At 39.3% G+C, this 19,847-nt stretch overlaps 1 protein-coding gene across 3 annotated transcripts in view; it reads right to left on the bottom strand.

Moving 5' to 3' along the window:
• Positions 1-1,453: 1,453 nt before the first annotated feature.
• The window catches only part of DCDC2 (doublecortin domain containing 2), a 68,234-nt gene continuing 49,840 nt past the window's right edge, over positions 1,454-19,847 (bottom strand). For 2 of the 3 annotated variants that reach the window (XM_089516843.1, XM_089516844.1), the window contains 3 exons: positions 15,212-15,312; positions 3,718-4,035; positions 1,454-1,983 (listed from right to left, as the gene is read on the bottom strand). In XM_089516843.1, the coding sequence (XP_089372969.1) occupies positions 1,879-1,983; positions 3,718-4,035; positions 15,212-15,312 (524 nt within the window). In that variant the 3' untranslated portion in view covers positions 1,454-1,878. The remainder of the gene's footprint in view (positions 1,984-3,717; positions 4,036-15,211; positions 15,313-19,847) is intronic. The other variant, XM_089516845.1, reaches the window with a different exon arrangement.

Genomic DNA, 19,847 nt, shown 5'->3' on the forward strand with positions numbered 1-19,847 from the left:
GAACACAGTTTTGAAAAACTCCTTAGTACATTGGTAAGCAGTATAGAAATGTACTTGCTATTACGATTGCTTCCCTTAAAATATCAACCTATCAACATTTTGTCTGGTACACTTTTGCATTTGCTTCAGAAGAATATCAGAGGCTCACAAGAGAAGGGCCTTGTTTTGGCTCGATCCTTCTAGTTTTTAACTTCAGATTTGAAAGCTGACTGGAGCTTAGGCCATCTTCATGTTGGGATATACAGGGTATTTTTGATTTTGATTTTTTTCCCCAGTTACTTCTTGTAGAAAACTATTGCTTCTACCACTAAAGACGACTCAGGTCAAAACATGTTTGCTTACATCATTAGATCTCTAATGTAGTCATTTTCTGTTTGGATGTAATTTTCTGTTCATTTTTGAGAGATAGCGAGGTCATATTAATATTACACTTTAATATTTCATGCTAGTCATCGCAAGATGATGTTGCAGTTATTGGGTGAACTCCTCACAGCCACACACGAACAAGAGCTCCTCTCTTACCCTCTTGCCCTGTGCCAAAAGAAAAATGTGAGTCTCTTTTCATGAGGAAACTGCCATTTGTCCTTTGGCAAGTGGACAAAGAAACAACCACCACCACCACCCCACACACACAAGAAAAAATAGTCTACAATTGGGTTACAAATACAAATGTTTCAGTCTCTTTTAATAATGTGATTGTGGTGAAACCAAGACAAGACTGAAGCTCCTGTGATAGATTCCAAAGATAAAATCTAAATAGAAATTTTGCTCTGATTTTGCAGTTTGTCTCCTGTGACATCACGACTGAAGTAGCTTTAGTTTACATGACTCTTACCTGCACAAAGCCCACAGCAGAGCAGTGACATGGACAATTTAGGTAAGATCATAAGTACATGAAAGATTAATCAAAGTCAATGGAACTTAATATCGTATAGATGCATATACTATAGGATGTGGTGATTAATGTGCATTAACAGTGAAGCACAGCCTGCCCTAACTTGGCACCCTTCAAATGTTTTGGGACTACAACTCCCTTAATTCTTGGTCACTAATCATGAAGTCTGGGGCTGATAGGAGCTGTAGTCCTAAACATCTGGCAGGCAATGAGCTAGGGAAAGCTGCTGTGGAATAGCTATTTGTGTTACTCAAAGTAATTAATTCTACTAATGGATGTAGCAGAATCCTTTCTCTTGTGGACACTTCTGTCACCTCAATCCAACAATAAATTCCAGACTTGGGAGTACGGATCAGCTCATCTAATATACATAGACTTCTGTGTTTTTCATTAGAGGAGAACAGATCTCCATGGGCATTCTTTTGAAATGGGGGTCATGGGTTATGTATGCAAAAGCCCCTGAACCAAGACTTTTCTATACTGTTGAGACCTCCTACACCTGCTGCTAACCCTAGATTAGATAATCCTAAATTAGAAAGACAACACAGCTCATATACATATAGATTTATTCAGCTTTAAAAATATTACAGGTTTTTGATTTCAAAGTTGCAAAAATATTATTTAACTCTTCTAACCAAGTGCTTACAAGTCTAACCATCTCTTTTGTGAGCATACATGGGGAGAGGGGGCAGTTCCACATTAAGTATCCTGCAATGACAGTATTTATTAAATTAACACCCATGCTTCCCGTTAAAATTCACATAACAGGAAAACCAATGCATGGGACTACAATTCCTGCTTCCTCTTAATAAGCATTCATTTAATTATCTATTTACTGGATACCACATTATCACACCAAGGGTCAATGGGTGGGGCTCCATCATATCATTGCATTATAAATTAATCAAGCAAACAGAAAGATGCTTGGCATTCAAAATATAAAATCCTTCATTTTCTGTTAAGCTATACCCTTTGAAATATGTCTATGCTACTGCTGCATATTCATTGCTTTGTTCATTTTTTTCACTTTCCTGTGGACTGGTGACAGTGACTCTTGGAGGTGATGTTTTTTCGTAATTGGAATCAGCCTAGAAGTAGACAGAGAAAGATATTATGATTTGTTATATGGCAAGAGTCTTTCTTGGGTGTGTATGTACATATGACAGAATAGACTTGAACAACCTGAGCCCCATCCAGCCAATGCTGCTTGCCAGCCACATAAGATTGGCAACCTTTCTTCTTTTGACATTCCAGACAGGAAGCAGGAATAGAAGGTTCATCAGACCAGAAACAGACTCTCACATTTGGCAGATGAACTGTGCTCTGCATGATGAACCACTATGTATAAACTTCAGTAACAAAACAATTATCCCACCTTTCACTTGGGCAATAGACTACATATTGTTTCCTGCTATCTGTGGAACACGTAGTTGACAATAAAGGACAAAGATTGAAGAAAACAGCACTACTAGTTACTGTATATACCATGTATAAGGTGACCTCATGTTTAAGGCAAAGGCAGGTTTTGTGCCCAAAATTATGGGTTTTGATATGATCCATGGATAAGTCAAGAGTAAATGTTAAGGGAACATAACAAAGGATACAAAAGATGAAACAAAGGGAAATGATGCCAAAGGACTCACAAAATTCTGGCAAGCATAACTGTTTGTGCACTCCCTACAAAGCTTAATGGATGAGGAGGAAACAAGGATAAATGGTGGCTGTGCAATGTGGAGATGAGGTGACCAGGCATGGGTGGCACTACATCAAAAAGGATGTAAATACAAGACTTAAGGTACAGAATTAAGTCTTACCAAAAAAAAGGGCGGGGGGGATACCATCTCCTTCTGGGTAGAGAGGTGAAAAGCAAGAGCTTAGACCATCCCAGGAAAACCTAAAAGAAGCACCAGCCTTCTCTACTCTCTTGATGCTCCTTTGAGGGGAAGTGTCAAAGGAGTTTATCAGACAAGGGAAACTGGAAGTATATCCAATGCCAATCCGAACACAATCATGGGGTTTCACGTTATTGCGTGATAGATTACCACTTGCAATTTCAGGCAATAGCAAGCTATTTTCAGGCAATGTGAAGTCAGTGCGAATGCAATTCGAATTCACGTAAATTCGCTGAACTAGCAAATTCAGATGAATGCGTTCTGGCCCCATTTTCCTCCAGTGTGATCAACTCCAAGAGTTGCTGCTGCCGCCACCACCACCATTTTCCCACCCGAGTAGTCAAAAAGGCCAGAAGCAGTGCCACAGCAGACAGGGTGTTTGTCTTTGCCTTCCTCTGAAGCTGTGAGAATGTGACTTGTCCAAAGTCACCCAGTGGGTTTGCATGGCTAAGCAAGAATTCAAACCCTGGTCTCCAGGGTCCTAGTCCAACACTCAAATCACTAGAGCATTCTGGCTCTCCCAAACAAAGGAAGATTCCCATTAAGGTGCAAAAATAAAAGGAAGGGGGGCAGTTAGTATATAAAATTACAAAACAATGGCGAAAAGGACCCAATTACTCCCATCCTTGCTTTTACCATTTGACCCAAGAGAAGGTCCATGTATTTGAGCATCCTTAGCTCCTTTTATAACAGGTTGGGCAACATGCAACCAACAAGGCTGACCCCCGCCCCCACTACCACAAAGAACTGAAACATTTTCACAACTCTAGATTCAGTGCCCCACGTGGCAACACCATCACTGGCATCAGCCAGGAAGAGGAGACAAAAAATCATCCCAAAGCTGGAATACAAGGCCTAGAGTACATTGGCTGAAAGCAGCCCTATGACTAAAGCAGACTAATAGAAGCATTGATACAACAAAAGAGTTACCTGGATTTGATAATCAGTACCTTCTTTTGTTTCTTCTACATGATGACTCTGATCCATTTCCTCACCATTTTCTTCATTTGTTTCACCATATCTATGAGGAATGGACTCTTCTTCTGCTCCTTGGTCAAGTTCCTGCCCTTGCTGTGCATCTTCATAATGGCTATTCAGTTTCTCTTTGTCTTCTTCCAATCCATTCATGGCCTCCTCAGTCTCTTCACCTGGATCAGCCTCTCCATTCATCGCTGAATAGTGTCCTTGATGCTGAGCCTTATGTTCTGGGGCTATATTTTCTTCCTCCTCCACAATATCTGCTGGTCGCTGAGAGAGAGAAAAACAGTATCACAATCAGCATTTTAGAATGAAATACCCAAGGCTGAAGTATTATGATGAACTAAATAAAGGATAGAAAAATACATACACATTCCATGTTCTGTTATATGGTCTTGTGTTAATGTTATTGCACAGCAAATTCTTTCTTGTTTATGAACCAGACCACGAATGTAAGGTAAATAGTTGAGAACTGAGTTGGCATATATACAATATAGATGTGTGCATATATAGATTTTAAAAAATTGCTCCTTTGCTTCACAAAAATGATAGTACAATGAAAAATAGACCAAACTCCAATTTACCTACCTTTTGACAGACTTAAGAAAAATCTACATGATACATGCCACAAGCTATATTTCATTAGCTGGAATCAATATAGAAAACTCTCTGAGTATGAATTAATGTAGAAATCAGCTACAAAGCAAGGTTCTCTATAACTTATGTCCACTTTCTAGAGATGCTCACCATGGGAAGGCTGTTTCAGTGGACTATCATATAACTGATATAGCATGCTAACAGCTACTTAGCCACCATTTAGATGTAGCTGAGTACCACCTCTAAGATCATCTCCAAGAAGAGGAAAGCAGATGTTAAGGCATGGTATCCCTGTAGCTCAAAATCCTACAGATAGCTACACATATTTAAATGCTGCTAAAATCAGTAATATTTATGATCAAATTACTTGAGGCAGCATATGTTCCTGGCAACACAATCTTCAACACATTCTACTGGTTCCAATGAAATTGACAGGTCTTAATTGTAAATAGGGTTTAGGACTGAGGGCCAGGTCTCTCGACAGATCCATTAATGACAGCTATCTACTCTGAAATCACATATGCTTTGAAAACTGTATGAAACAAATAATAATAATAATAATAATAATAATAATAAATTTTATTTATATACCGCTTTTCCAAAAGATCAAAATGGTTTACATAGAGTTTAAAACCAATTACAAAACACATCATAAAATAGATAAAACCAAGAGCACTATATACAATATACAAATCTAAAAACAATCATTCAATCAATCAATAGGGTGAGGTAGAGAGTCAATGGGATCAGAGTACACGACTTCATTTTCCAGGGGGGGGAGGCTTGACAGAAGAGGAAGGTTTTAAGCCTCTTTTTAAATGTTTCCGGGGGGGTGATAAGACGGAGCTCGTCGGGAAGACTATTCCAGATTTGTGGGGCCGCTACTGAGAAGGCCCTCTGGGATGTAGTTGCATATTTAGATGATGGAATTTCCAACAAGTTCTTCCCGGATGTCCTGAGTGTGTGGGGCGGATTATATGGGGAGATGCAATCCCTCAAGTAACTTGGGCCCAAGCCATGTAATAACCAACACCTTGTACTGCGCTCGGAAGCGAATAGGCAGCCAGTGCAGATCTTTCAGAATAGGTGTTATATGGTCAAACCTGGAAGCACCAGTGACCAATCTGGCTGCCATATTTTGTACTAACTGAAGCTTCCAGGCTTGGTACAAGGGTTGCCCCATGTAGAGTGCATTACAGAAATCCAAGCGAGAGGTTACCAAAGCATGTACCACCATTTCAAGGTCCCTTTGGCCCAGGTAGGGTCGCAGTTGGCATATCAACCGAAGTTGATAGCAAGCACTTCTGACCGTTGCATCCACTTGAGATGTCAATTGCAGGGACGAGTCCAGAAGTACTCCTAAACTGTGAACTTCATCCTTCAGGGGAAGTGTGACCCCATTCAGGACAGGTGGACAAATTTCCTTCCCCGGGCCTGGGGAACCTATCACCAGTACTTCTGTTTTCTCTGGATTCAAACTGAGTTTGTTTTCCCTCATCCAGCCCATTACCGACTCCAGGCAGGCATTCAGAGGAGAGATGCCATCTTTAGTCACTGCATCAGTCGGGGACACAGAGAAACATATTTGAGTGTCATCAGCATATTGATAACACCACGCCCCGTGTCTCCAGATGATCTCTCCCAGCGGTTTCATATAAATGTTAAACAAAGTGGGGGACAAAATAGCTCCCTGAGGGACACCAGATGTCAGTTCCCTCTTAGAGAGCAAGTGTCCCTCAGCTGCACCATCTAGAATCTGCCCGAGAGGTAGGAACGGAACTACTGGAGCGCAGTGCCCCCAATGCCCAACTCCCTCAAAGAATGGGCTTAAAGAGAGAAAGAAGAAGGCGTGGGTAAGAAGGCGGGGGAAAAGGGGGGTTCTTGCCCTCTGTCCCCCTCACCACCATTTCCCAGGTCCATGAAGGCAGCTTCAGGGACTCCTTCAGCCTCTGGTATCCCTTTGCCTGACCCCAACAATTCCTTATAAAGAAGCAAGTGCACTTCTCTTTGAGGAAGAGTTGCTTGACTTTAACATCCTGGCATTAAGAAATTAATTGATTCCCTGATGTTTCCTCTTCTCTTTGTTACATTATAGATGGGTATTTAGAATATGTGTTCTTTCTCTGCAGCTCTGCTGAGAAACTGACACTTTCCCTGGTTCCCTGTTTAATCACTACCAGGAGTGATCCAGACACCTCTGAAAATGTTGGGGAAGGGACTATAGTTCAATGACAGATTATGCAGAAGGTCTCAGGTTCAGACTCCAGCATTTCTAGGGACAGGTTAAGTTTGGGAAAGGCTTAACTTTAAACTTTGTAGAACTGCTGTCAGGCAGTGTAGACAATATCGATCTAGACAGAGGACCAAGGGTCTTATGTTCTTAAGAGAATAGTGTTTCTGCAGCTCCCTGGTGTGACAGCTAACCAACCATTTAGCTTTGTCCCACCTTTCAGTTTGACATTACTTCTCCATACTGTATGCATAAACATTGGCCTATGTGTTGCACAGGAATTATTCTGCAGAGAAAAACATTTTTGAGAGTGCAATACATAAATAAATAATCGACTTTTTGTGCCAAAAATGGATTTCCTTCTCCAAAAACACTCTTTTGGATGAAGAAGACCTATTTTCTGTGCAGAAAATATGTTTTATTCAAACAACACATGATTTTCTCCAAAACATAATTCCTGCATAACACTTCCAGACAGTTAAATGAGATGAGAATATTACAGACAAATATTTGTTGTTTTTTTCTTTATGATGATGTTTTTCTGGATTGGATTATCTGTAGCATTTTCATGCAACCCCTGTATTCAAATTGCTAAAACCATCTCAGACTGTGCCACTCACTACTGAGTGTAGGTAAAACAACACAATCTGAAAGTAACTCAAGCTGAAAATTCAGAAAAGAACAAGTATTGTTTTAATAGTGTCTGGGAGTTTTAGTAGCTTATTAATATTTACCCTTTTCACTAGAAGTATGAAGCACTAACTGTGAATATTACAGGTCACTGTTCAAAACAGATGAAAGGAGCTGAGTAACAAAATCCTGATAGGTACAAGCACCACAGCATGAATACAGCTTCAAGGAACACTTATCATAGCTTTGAATAAATGAGCACCATTTAAATACAGCCGCTATTTTCCAGTAATGAATAATACTTCACAAATATCCCAATTGCTTTCCAAAACTAAAAGAAACATTTTGTTCTTAAACCTGTTAGGGTTGCTAAGTAACAATAGAGCACATGCCTTCCATGTTATTTACAAATGCTAATAATTGTTTAAAGGGAAAAGAAGGGATAATTAGTTTGAGCCCAAATTCAGCATCACTGATTTTTTGTTTAAAGATATATATTTGCCATTTTGGATAATGTACATTCTAACTTTATCCCCTCTTTTTGTCATTGTTGTTTTGATTCCAGAAGCCAAACATTTCATTTTAAAGGTTCTTAATATCTGCTTGCCAGCATATACATGAATCATAAACATTCAAATAAAATTTCAGAGATCTCAATGTACATTATTCATGTGGTTTACAGCAAGATATTTACATCACATTTTTGTTGCCCAGATAACCACATTGATCAAGAAACAGACAACACAGTTTTGCACAGCATCTAAAAGGGACCACCACTTGACAACTTCATACCATTCTACACAGCATCCTTTTCATCTAGGTAGCATTACAAATGACTTAGAAAATAAGTTTAGTGATTACTTCTTTTCTGCCATTTAGCTGCTATGGAAGACTGTCTAGCAATCCTTTGGTGAGGACTTTATATACTAGAGCAATAAGCTCCTTTCAACATGGAACACTCTGAGAATGAATAATTCTAATTCAATTTCTCTCCTAATTTAATTTGAATTCTAATTCAGAGATATGCTAAACAACATTTGTAAGGAAGCAATTAATAGGTATTATTAAACATGCATGTTTTGCACTCTGATAAGAATCCAAAGGTAGGGATCATTCACAAGAATTATATTACAATGGGCCCTAGGTATCTGCTGGGGTTTGGTTCCAGGACCTCCTGTGAATATCAAAATCAATGGATGCACAAGTCCAGTTGTATACAATGGCACAGCAAAATGATGTCCCTTACATAAAACAACAAAATCAAGATTAGCATTTTGGAATTTTTACATGTGTGCATATATCTTCGAACTATGGTTGGTTGAATCCTTGGATGCAGAATCCATGGATATGAAGATCCAACTGTACTATCAAAATGAAGACAATTAAACAAAGGGAAACAGTCTTAGAACTGTCTATTTTAAGCCTGGAATAAGACAGGACTAGAGAAGGAAGAAAAGTTTGGTGTCCATTTCACACAGGTGAAATGAATGGGTAAAGCTAAGTGAATGTTTCACATACCAGCAAGAGATTAAAGATGTGATTTTGCTAATGATGATATAGTTTTTTCTCAAAATAAATTGCTACAAAATGTCATCCTTGGTGACTAAGTAGTAATGTAGTACTGGACAAAAGGAAGAGGAAAATAATTGTAAAAAGTGAAGGTAGATGGCAGCATCCCATGTGAGATGGAAACATTATTATGTGTAGCTGTGTTAGTGAGAAGTATGCTTCTCACTACAATACACCTGACAGAAGCCGGTAAGATGCAGAAGATCTGTAACTGAAACTCGTAGTGTTACCTTCTCAAATCCAAAAAAAGAAGAAACCATTGGTCTCAGCAGAGTCCAACCACATACACATGTCATCTCATTGCACTCCAACATCAGCAACTTATTCCCAAAATTAAGGTTTATTGGAAAGAAATCCTTATAATAAGCACATCATGATTCACAATCCCACTAAAACAACTTAAGTTTCTGTTAAGATATATAGAAGACTCTTATTCCAGCAGAGTATCAAGAAATTGTATATGGCTTATGGATATATGCAAGGCCTGATGGTATCAGCAACTAAAAAGGGCCTGCTTGCCCAAGTGAAGCAGAAGCAGACTGGCTGTACAGGACATGTAATATTATTATTTTGTTAAATTAACTCCAATAGAAATATCAAGAAGAAAAGCATGAGATTAATATATAAAGACTAGAATGTATTTGCCAAAATTAAATGTGTGCTGAATTTTAAAAATATCTAATGAAGAATGTAAATGCCACTATCAGTTCTCCAAAACTATATCCACATTTGTTCATAAATATGCTATGGCACAAGAAGAAATCATATTTTTCCTTTATAATTACTTATTCTTTAAAGGAAGCAACTGGATACTCTAACATAGCTAACACCAAAGCACAAGCTTCCTTCCTCCAATGCTGTTTTCCCAATAATACATCCACCCCAAAACTGCTAATACCCTGCATATCAGCACCCATGCGTAGCAGCTGTGGGAGCCTATGACTGGTGATTTAGAATGGGAAAATATCAGGGCATGGTGAGGGCTCAAAAGATTCTTTCAGAGCCATAATTATAATCCAGTTATGCAGTACCTCCAGATCTCAGGACCTGGGTGAACTCATACTGGGTGATACTGACTGATTACTATTAAACGCTAAGTCCAGGTACACCCAAACTCTGAAACTGAATATTCAGGGGGAGTATAATCCCATCCAATACAGTCTGAATCCCTATTCCCCTATTAGCCTTGACGAGAAGTGCCTTTGTTTTGTCTGGCTTAATTTTTAATTTGTTCACATTCAATAGTCCATTACTGCTGACACACACCAGTTTAGCCCCAAGACAGCCTCCTTTGATTGAAGTGGAAAGTACTAGTAGCACTGGATGTCATCCACACACTAATGGCACCGCACCCCAAAGTTTCAGACAAACTTTCTCAGCAGTTTCCTGTTTATGTTAAATAGCATGGAGGCCAAAAGAGAATGTTGAGGGAGCCCAAAGACCAATAGCCAAGGGGCTGAACAGGAGTCCGTCTTCTGTTTTGCTTCTTCAGGAAGGAATGGAGCCATTGTAAAACTGTAAGTCCAAGTCACATCACAATGAGGAAACCCACAGGGACACCATAGTCAGTTGTATCAAATGCTGCAGAGAGATCGAGCAGAACCAACAAGGACACACTCCCCTTGTCCAGTTCCCAGCATAGGCCATCTACCAAGGAAACCAAAGCTGTTTTATCTGCACTTCAGAAATAATACAGTTTGACACTGCTATAACTGTCCTGGCTCAGTGCTATGGAATTCTGGGATTTGTAATCTGTTGTGGCCACAGAGCTCTCTGCCAGAGCAGGCTAAATATCTCACATAACAATAAATCCCAGAAATCCATCGGTTTGAACCATGGGAACTAAAGCAGTGTCAAACTGCATTTATGCAGTGCAGATTAGACATCAGTTTTATAACCAGGCTTGAAATGAGATTGAAACAGATCTTAATAATCCATTTCACCCAGGAACACTAGAACTATGAGGCTACCACAAGCTCCAATACCTTGTCCAAAAATGGTGTTGGATGCTGGCCAATAATTATCCATTATAGAGTGATTCAGAGAAGTCTTTTTAAACAAAGAGCTAACAACGGCCTCCTTTGAGCCAGCTGGAACTCTGCCTTGATGTAAGGAGACACTGACTACCACTTCATCCACTCAGACGGTCCCAATCTGGCCTGTTTAATAAACCAGGAAGGGTAAGGATCTAGTACACATGTGGTGGATCTCACCTCTGCAAGGATCCTGTCCACATCTTCAGACTGCACGAAACTGAAAAGTATCACTGGACAAGCAAGAGCCAAGGTTACATCCACTTGAACTGTATCAACTGCGGCATTCAAGTTGGAGCAGATCTGAGTGATTTGATCTGCAAAGTACCATGCAAATTATTCACAGCAGGCTATTGAGTGATCTACATATTCTACCTGAAGACCTCTGACCACTCAAAACAGCTTTGCTGGACAGCTCCTTGCCAATGCAATAATAACAGAAATAAATAAATAAATTTCTTTGTTGCCCACAATGCCACAGAATAAACTTTCATGTAGGCTCCAGATCAGACCATGTTTAGTCAGGCATGCTTTTAATCTAAACTAAAATAGACAAATTAAAATTTACAAAGGTCATCAGGGAGTCATTGAATAAATAGGAAAAACACTTAAATTATTTTATATGAAGATATTAGCAGATGGAACAGTTAATTGATACGGTGAACAAGACCAATGGGGTGGTAAACAAAAAGTGGGTGAATAAAAAAAAATGGCACACCAATCTACAAGAGAAACTTCACAACTCTACTGCAAATTTCAATCTTCTACAGCAATTTGGCATATAACAGCAAGGAAATTAGTAGTCAAAGGCCTGGCTTGATAAATTCATGTAATGATTGGAGGCAATGGTAACACAATGCTAATGGTAATAAATCCTGTTCTTAGTCCTGACTAGAGTGAGGATTCACTCAATCAGTGGGTTGTGTCTATGTATTGATTCCCCATTAGTTGAACAGGTCTACTCTAGCTGTGACAAATCAAGAGGATTGCCAGCCATAAACTGTAAATAATATGTAAGGAGAATGAATGGAAATTTAGTTGGACATTTTGAATAAGACAGGAAATAAAATAATCATGAGAACGTAAGGAGAACCACATTGGATCAGATTAAAGGCCTTTCTAGTCCAACATTCTGTCCACTCAATGGACTATCAATTACCCTCAGAAAGCTCACAAGGGCTATGGCATGACCCCAACTCATGTTCCCCAGCAATAAAAATGCAATATAGGTGTGATAATGCATGTGCCTTGTGAATCAAATAATTATGTTTGTTGATGAATGCAGAACTACTCAGAGAAAAGAAAACAGATGGAAGAAAAAGAGATTATTTTTTCCCAAAAAAAATAATCACACTGAAAAAGCAAATCAGACACCTGATTTGGGGGTCTTCAGGTACAACAGTTAGAGCCAAATTGGACAAAAGAGAGAATTAATTTCACTACCTAACACACATTAGACCTACACATAACAAAGATTAATACTCAAATTAACAAGAAGGAAAACAAAAGGCTAAGATAGTTATGCTACAAGATAAAGATTGGGAAACTGAAGAGATCCAAGCTCAGACAATGATCAACAACCATCCAAACTCATACCACAACTAAACCTGGCAAACAAAGGAAGAGATAATAATAATAATAATAATAATAATAATAATAATAATAATAATAATTTTTATTTTTACCCCACCTTTCCATAAAAATGATCAAGGCGGCTTACAAAGGATTAAAACATTACAGTACAGGATAAAAACAATTTCAATATGAAAATTAAAACATTGCTACAGGGAATGGGAACAGGAATCAGTATAAAACACATATATCAAGGGCAGAAGATGGAAGAAATCGATTTACAATGGTCCGGGGTCAAAAAGAAAAACAAGGGGCAGAGAAAAGAAAAATTAACTAAGGTGGGAATGCCAACCGGAATAAATGCGTTTTTAAGTTTTTCTTAAAAGAATCTATCGATGCAGCAGAGCGGAGCTCTACAGGAAGCTTATTCCAAAAAGAGGGGGTGACGATGGCAAAAGCCCTCTGTGAGGTCCTCACAAAATGTGACCTAGGGACCTCCAACAGATTTGTCCCAGATGTTCTGAGTGTCCGGGGCGGATTATATGGGGAGAGGCGGTCCTCCAAGTACCCTGGGCCCAAGCCATTTAGGGCTTTATAGGTCAAAACCAACACCTTGTATTGAGCTCGGAAGCGAATAGGCAGCCAGTGAAGGTCTTTTAAGATGGGTGTTATATGGTCAGACCTGGAGCTACCAGCGACCAGTCTAGCTGCCATGTTCTGCACCATTTGCAGCTTCCGGGTTTGGTACAAGGGTTGCCCCATGTAGAGCGCATTGCAGAAGTCCAGTCGAGAGGTTACCAAAGCATGTACAACAGTTTCAAGGTCCCCGCAGTCCAGATAGGGACGCAACTGGCGTATCAGCCGAAGCTGATGACAAGCACTCCTGACCGTCGCATCCACCTGAGATGTCAGCTGGAGCGACGAATCAAGGAGCACTCCCAAGCTGCGCACCGAGTCCTTCAAGGGGAGCGTGACCCCATGCAGGACCGGGTGACAGATCTCGCCACCCGGAACTGGGGAACCTATCACCAGTACTTCCGTTTTCCCTGGATTCACACTGAGTTTGTTCTCCCTCATCCAGCCCATTACCGACGCAGATGCTGGATATAATTGATTATGTAACTTCAATGAACTCACATAATCACATAATGACCTATAAGCACTATGCTGGGAGAGTGCCAAGACGTTTCTTGCACCAGATTGGACACTAGAAGGATGAAATTAGCAAACCCCAGCTCCCTTCCTTCCCCTTCCACATTACACGTGTTGTTGTTGTGTGCCTTCAGGTCATTTCGGACTTATACTGACTCTAAGGTGAACCTATCAGAAGGTTTTCTTGGTAAGATTTATTCAGGAAGTTTGCCCATGCCTTCCTCTTAGGCTGAGAGAGTGAGTTTTGTCTAACGTCATCCAACAGATTTCCAGGGATTTGAAGTCTGTTCTCCAGAGTAGTAGTCCAATGCTCAAACTACACTGGCTCTAAACACATTATACTAGCTTGGCATTTTCTATTTGGTTCTGATTCACACTCTCTGGCTTTCCCTGCTTATTTTTGATGTATGAATTCCCAGATTGTTCCAAAGCTCATTGAACTATGCTGTCACACACAGGCCAATCTGCTGATCTGATCCAATCACATGCACTTCCACACAGAGAGAATATTACCAGTAGCGATTGTGTTCAGCAAAAATATATAAATGAAGCATACACATCCCCATATGAAATGGATTTCCTGTTTTTCTTGGGACATGCAGCTAGATTCCAAAGCTGTGGAAATGGCTACACCCTGACATCTGGCTTTCTACAAAAAGTACCAGTGACTTGGTATAATTTTGCAGACTTGAAAAATGTACATTGCTAATCAGCTTTCTTGGCATTCTCAAAGGTGAACCATTCTGACCTGTAAAGAGATATGACAGTGTTGTTACTGTGTGCCTTCAAATCATTTCTGACCTATGGCAACCCTAAGGTGACCCTATCACAGGGGGTTCTTGGCAGGATTTATTCAGAAGGGGCTTGCCTTTGCCCTCCTCTGAAGCTAAGAGAGTGTGACTTGCCCAAGGTCACCCAGTGAGTTTCCATGGTCAAGTGGGGATTCAAACCCTGGTCTCCAGAGTTGTAGTCCAATGCTTAAACCATTACACCATAATGACTCAATATAAGAGTACTATGTCCTTATTTGAAGGAGGAAATGCTCCAGTTTGAGCTATGCTATATTCAGAGAACTAGATTTCAATGCAAAAGCTGGCAAAATGATTGCCTCTTATCTCTACTACATTGCTGTCCATTTGGCAGCTTTCACATGTAATAGAGCTGTTTACACTCATCACAATGCACTAAAACCATACAGCTTCCAGTGACTTAGTTAAAACTGTCATAAGCTACCCATAAGAAGGGTCAAGAGACCTATCAAGTATATAAAATAGATTTCTTGAAATCTAATAAACTAATTATTAGACAGGCCACTTCAAGCTGCCCAAATGATGTAAACAAATCAACTATACAAGACAAATAATGTGTGTTGTCCTCCCCTAATGTCACACCATGAAGAAAAACACCTCTCTGGAATGATCCCACATTGCACAAAGATCATTTCTCTGTGTCCTCCATTTCTTCCCACCTGTGACAACGTGATGTAACTAATCGGTGCTGCATCGGATCAGTGGGACTGCTGTTTTAATATTTTTTCCCCCTGGACATTTTGCAATCTTCACATCTGAACCTGTAGATGATACATGCTTGGGAAATTATTCAGGGTAATGAAAGGAGGGGGTTGCTTTCAACATTAGCCATTTATTCGCAGCTGCTAAATTACCTGATCAACTGGGACCTCAGTCTGAGTGTCTTCATCTTCCTGGACTTCCACAGCACCTTGCATTTCAGAGCGCTTTTTGCCAGCCTTGTAAACACCATCATCTGAAAGCAGAATGAAGCAGAATCCAATTGTGACACCATGTGGTAAAAGGAGTGAACTGTATCCAAAGATAATCCAAGCATGGGGTTCCACATCTGATTTCTCATCCAGCAGAGGAATCTGTTCTTACAGACTCTATCTGTACATTAACTGTTTGGCTAACCCAGGTTTAGAAAAGAGGTGCTGGAAGAAATGTTTGTTAACATCAGCATTTTACCTGTGACTTTTTGAACTTGCAAGGGACATGTGAGAGGGCTTTCTTTATGGTGGAGCCCAGACACTGGAACTCTATTCCCAAAGAGGCCTTTCTAGCCTCATTTTTTATGGCCCACTGTCAAGAGATGAAGAAAGTCTTCTTCAAAGAGAACCCTGAGTGCCTACTTCTGAGAGCTCTGTAAGTATATTCAGCCAAACATACAGTACTTGCAAAACATTTCAGAATTCCTCATACTAAGCACACCAAGATTTAGAACAGCATCAGGCTTCTGGGGAGGATAAGGGCAGGATTTACATGCACATGCAGATTCCCTCCACAGTTTCATTGCACTACATGCTCCTGTTGCAAGCTAATACCTTCAACAGGTCTCTGTTCTCTCAGCATCCCATCAGACTTTAGTGTAATTAAAAAACACAAAACCCAGGATGAGATTGCACAGGGAAAGGGGCCAGGCTCAGAGTATACAGAGAATAGCAGATTTGACTATCAAATACTAGAATGAGCACTTTGGGCAGGAAAAGGTTTATACTCTCTGCAAAGATTTACTCTTCCTATTCTTCTTTGTGGCCTCTGTGCTTCACACTCATGGGTCCGCAACTGCACAGATCATCTTCAGAATCTCCTGAAAGCATTTTGATGATTGGCCCATCCTACTTCAACAGATGGTCTGTTGTGCTTCTTCTGCCACTGTGGCAGCATTATTCTTGAGTACACGTCCTTCCTCCCTTCTATTTATGCTAATGGTTGCCATTCAGTCTTATGGATAAAATGCTGCACTCAAGTAAACTGTTGCTCTGAGAACAAATCATATTCTTTCAAGTACAAATGTACCCCCTAGAAATCCTTGCAATGTAACAGCAGCTTTCTTATTTACACTTACACACACACATTTTCCAGCAATTATAATACTTAAGATTTGTGTATACAAAGCAGAATATATCAAGCACAACATATCCTCCCTAGAGATCCTTCAAAATATAAAACCTGCCCTCTCACATTCACACATTTTTCTAGTAAGCATAATACCTATAATTTGTATAATTCTCAAGAGATTTCAAAGTCCTTCATCCATTTCATTTCCATAAGCCTTGCAATGGTATGGCAAGGAAGATCAAGTTTATTGCACCCATACATCAGACAGCAGATTAAGGCTGAGGTGGAAAAATAGCTTCCCTAAACTCACTAAGTTCCTGTATGCAAAGAGATCTTGTGGCACCTTTGAGATTAACTGTGTGAAAGAAGCTGTAGAATAAGCTTTCGTACCTCCTCACTAGTAATAGTTCCTCATCTGAGGAAATAGAGTAGACCAAGTCTACAAAAGCTTATGCTACAACTTATTTCACACAGTTAATCTCAAAGCAAGGTGCTACATGATCTCTTTGCATACTGTGAAGTCGAAAGCTTTCATGGCGGGCATCCATAGTTTTTTGTGGGTTTTTCGGGCTATGTGTCCATTTTCTAGAAGATTTTCTTCCTCACGTTTTGCCAGCATCTGTGGCTGGCATCTTCTCTGAAGATGTCAGCCACAGATGCTGGCAAAAAATCAAGGAAGAAACTCTTCTAGAACATGGACACATAGCCTGAAAAAAACCACAAAAAATATCTTTGAATATATTGATATTCCAAAGTAACGTGGATATGTCTCTGAATTCTACCCTCATGGAATTCTACCCTCATGGAAAGTGATAAAGTTCATAATATAAGAAGGATTTGCCAAGTGGAATTTACCAGTTCTAGTCCATAACATATTGGTTGGTGAGAGTCAGAGAAGATAACAAAATAACAGGCGTGTGCAGAGTAGATAGGAGCAGGAAAGGAAACTAAGCAGAGCAGTGCAGGTGTTAAGTGAAACCACCAACTTTAAGGACTTCAGTACTAAAATTTTCACTATTCTCAACCAAGTGACAAGGTAAGAGGGGGAGGAATAGGAGATCATACACTGAGCATACACAAGAGATGTTCAGAGCAAAGAGGAGAGGGGAAGGTGGGTCTTGTTGCCTGGAGATAATGGAAGAGAACAAATGGTATGATGCGCCAAACAGGACTGTCTACTCTAGCACCTTTGCATAACAGGTCCTGCAATAGAGGAAAGCATGGGAATTTTGCAGGAGCAAATTGGTTCCTAGCTAACCTCTAAAAAGTTAGTAGAACACAAGTTTCCTGTGTTCTAAATGACTGAAAGGCATTTTCCAGTTTTATCAAGCTGTGTATATCCATCCAGCCTGACAGAAACCTAGTACACTTCAGTAAACAAGAAAATTACATGGCTGTATTAAATAGCAAATGAGTTATAAATTCAAACTAATAAGAAATCAATATATGTTTAAATAATTAAACATGGGGAATTAATGTTTGTTGCATAAGCTCCTTTCCTAGGCAGCACTAAAAATAAAATTTTTATTGCAGCTCAAATGATAGTATTATGCATAACCATGTAATGCATTTCAAATTTGAGGCTGATTGAAGTTTAGCATTAGGGAAAAATAATCATGGTAATAACAGTCTGCCCTGAATATTTTATGGAAATCAGGGGCATTTACAGAGCTGTAAGCTCTGTGTGTAAGAGTGGGACTTAAATCTATCTACAAAAAGTAGTCAATGGAATATACCAGATGCTGCTTCATAATGTTAGAATGGGAAAAATTACAGCATAAGAAATGCATTGTTCATTAAATCCAACAGATACCTAAAATGGATGGAGAGGATAGGGCATTGTTTACCATTCTTCACTAAACCAAGAAAAGAAGGCAAGGAAAGTGAAATCCATATATTGCTGTGGGAATTCATATTAAAATGTCTCAAGAGAATTATAAATCTGTCATACATATGGAACAGGTTACTGTTCAAAAAGCAGCCCTTGCTACATTCATTTGAATATATATATATATATATATATATAGAGAGAGAGAGAGAGAGAGAGAGAGAGAGAGAGAGAGAGAGAGCTGTAGTGAGGCAAGGTGATATTAATTTACCATGAATTTAGTGCAATAAGAATAAATAAAAACTGAACTAGGTAGGTAAAACAGGGGTGTTCTTAAAGCTAATAATAACAAGCTCAGTTCTCACCACTATAGGCACAGCACTTATTTACAGAAGACTGGATTGAGCCCAGGTTAACTACATCCACTTTTAAACAGCAATGGCCAAGCCCTAGGGATATTTACCGAGAAATAAATGCCACACAGCTCAGTGAGTCTTAAATTCAGATGTCCTCATCAGGCAAAAGCACAGGAAGAAAACCTTTTCAGGTGCAATACTTTTGGCTTTTGATATTTTGAAGTATCATCGTGCTATGGCAAATTATTTCTCATAACCTCTGAGGAAGGAGGCAAAGAACAGTACAATAGAGGAAACAGTGTTTATGTTGTTGTTGATCAAGGATGGTATAAAAATTGGAGAAACACTCAATTTGCTAAATAAATTTTTTTTCACTGTTGCAAAATGTAGACCTCCTTACCTTAAATTTGTGTTTAGTTTCTTTTTATAAGTGCTTGTACACTTTGGATTTAGGCTAAAGATACTTAGCCAGCAAACTCCAATTTACTGATTGGGTTAAAGGTATCTCCTACAAAGTGAGTTAAGAGAGAGAGAGAGAGAGAGAGAGAGAGAGAGAAGCTTCCAGAACAACAACAGCACTTGGCTTGTTTTGTCACTTTAATATCAGCTTGAATTTAGCTTGCTTGGGTGGTTTTATTTTATTATGTATTCCTGCTGAATAGTTGCACCTTCTTTACTTTTCTTCACTATTTGGCGGGGTTGTTATATGGGCTGTGTGCTCTATTTATGTTTTTAACTTTTGTTATGTTTTATATGATTTTATATGGTTTTAGCATGATGATTTTAATTGTTTTAAAAAAATATTATTGTAAAGCTTTGAAACTATTTTATCTGTGAGTCACCTTGGGTATCTTTCCAGTAGAAAGGCAGCATATAAATTAATTAAATAAATAAATAGCATTAGTCATAAGAATCACCCAGATTGTTAAATTGTGTCTAGAAATCAATTGGGAAAACAATGCAATTTAAAAAAAAAAAACAGATTTGATGCCACATGTCCTGAAAAATGAACACCAAGAGCATTGGAATGCTAGAAAAAAGTGAGTGTCTGGGGTGAACAATGTGAATTATTATTAAATACTGTAGCTACAATGTTTTATTTACTGATTTTGAGGACTCAGGTGGCCATTTCTAGCCCTTAGCACAGGAACAGGTTTTCTCAGAGATATGAAGCAGCATTCAACAAGGCACAAGGTGATTTATGAGCATATAGTGAACATGTAATCTTATATCAGGTTCTGTTGTTGCAGAACATACGATAGG

The sequence above is a fragment of the Sceloporus occidentalis genome, unplaced genomic scaffold (assembly GCF_023333645.1).
Source record: "Sceloporus occidentalis isolate IW3139 unplaced genomic scaffold, rSceOcc1.0.p SCAF_3, whole genome shotgun sequence".
Taxonomy (NCBI): Eukaryota; Metazoa; Chordata; class Lepidosauria; order Squamata; family Phrynosomatidae; genus Sceloporus; species Sceloporus occidentalis.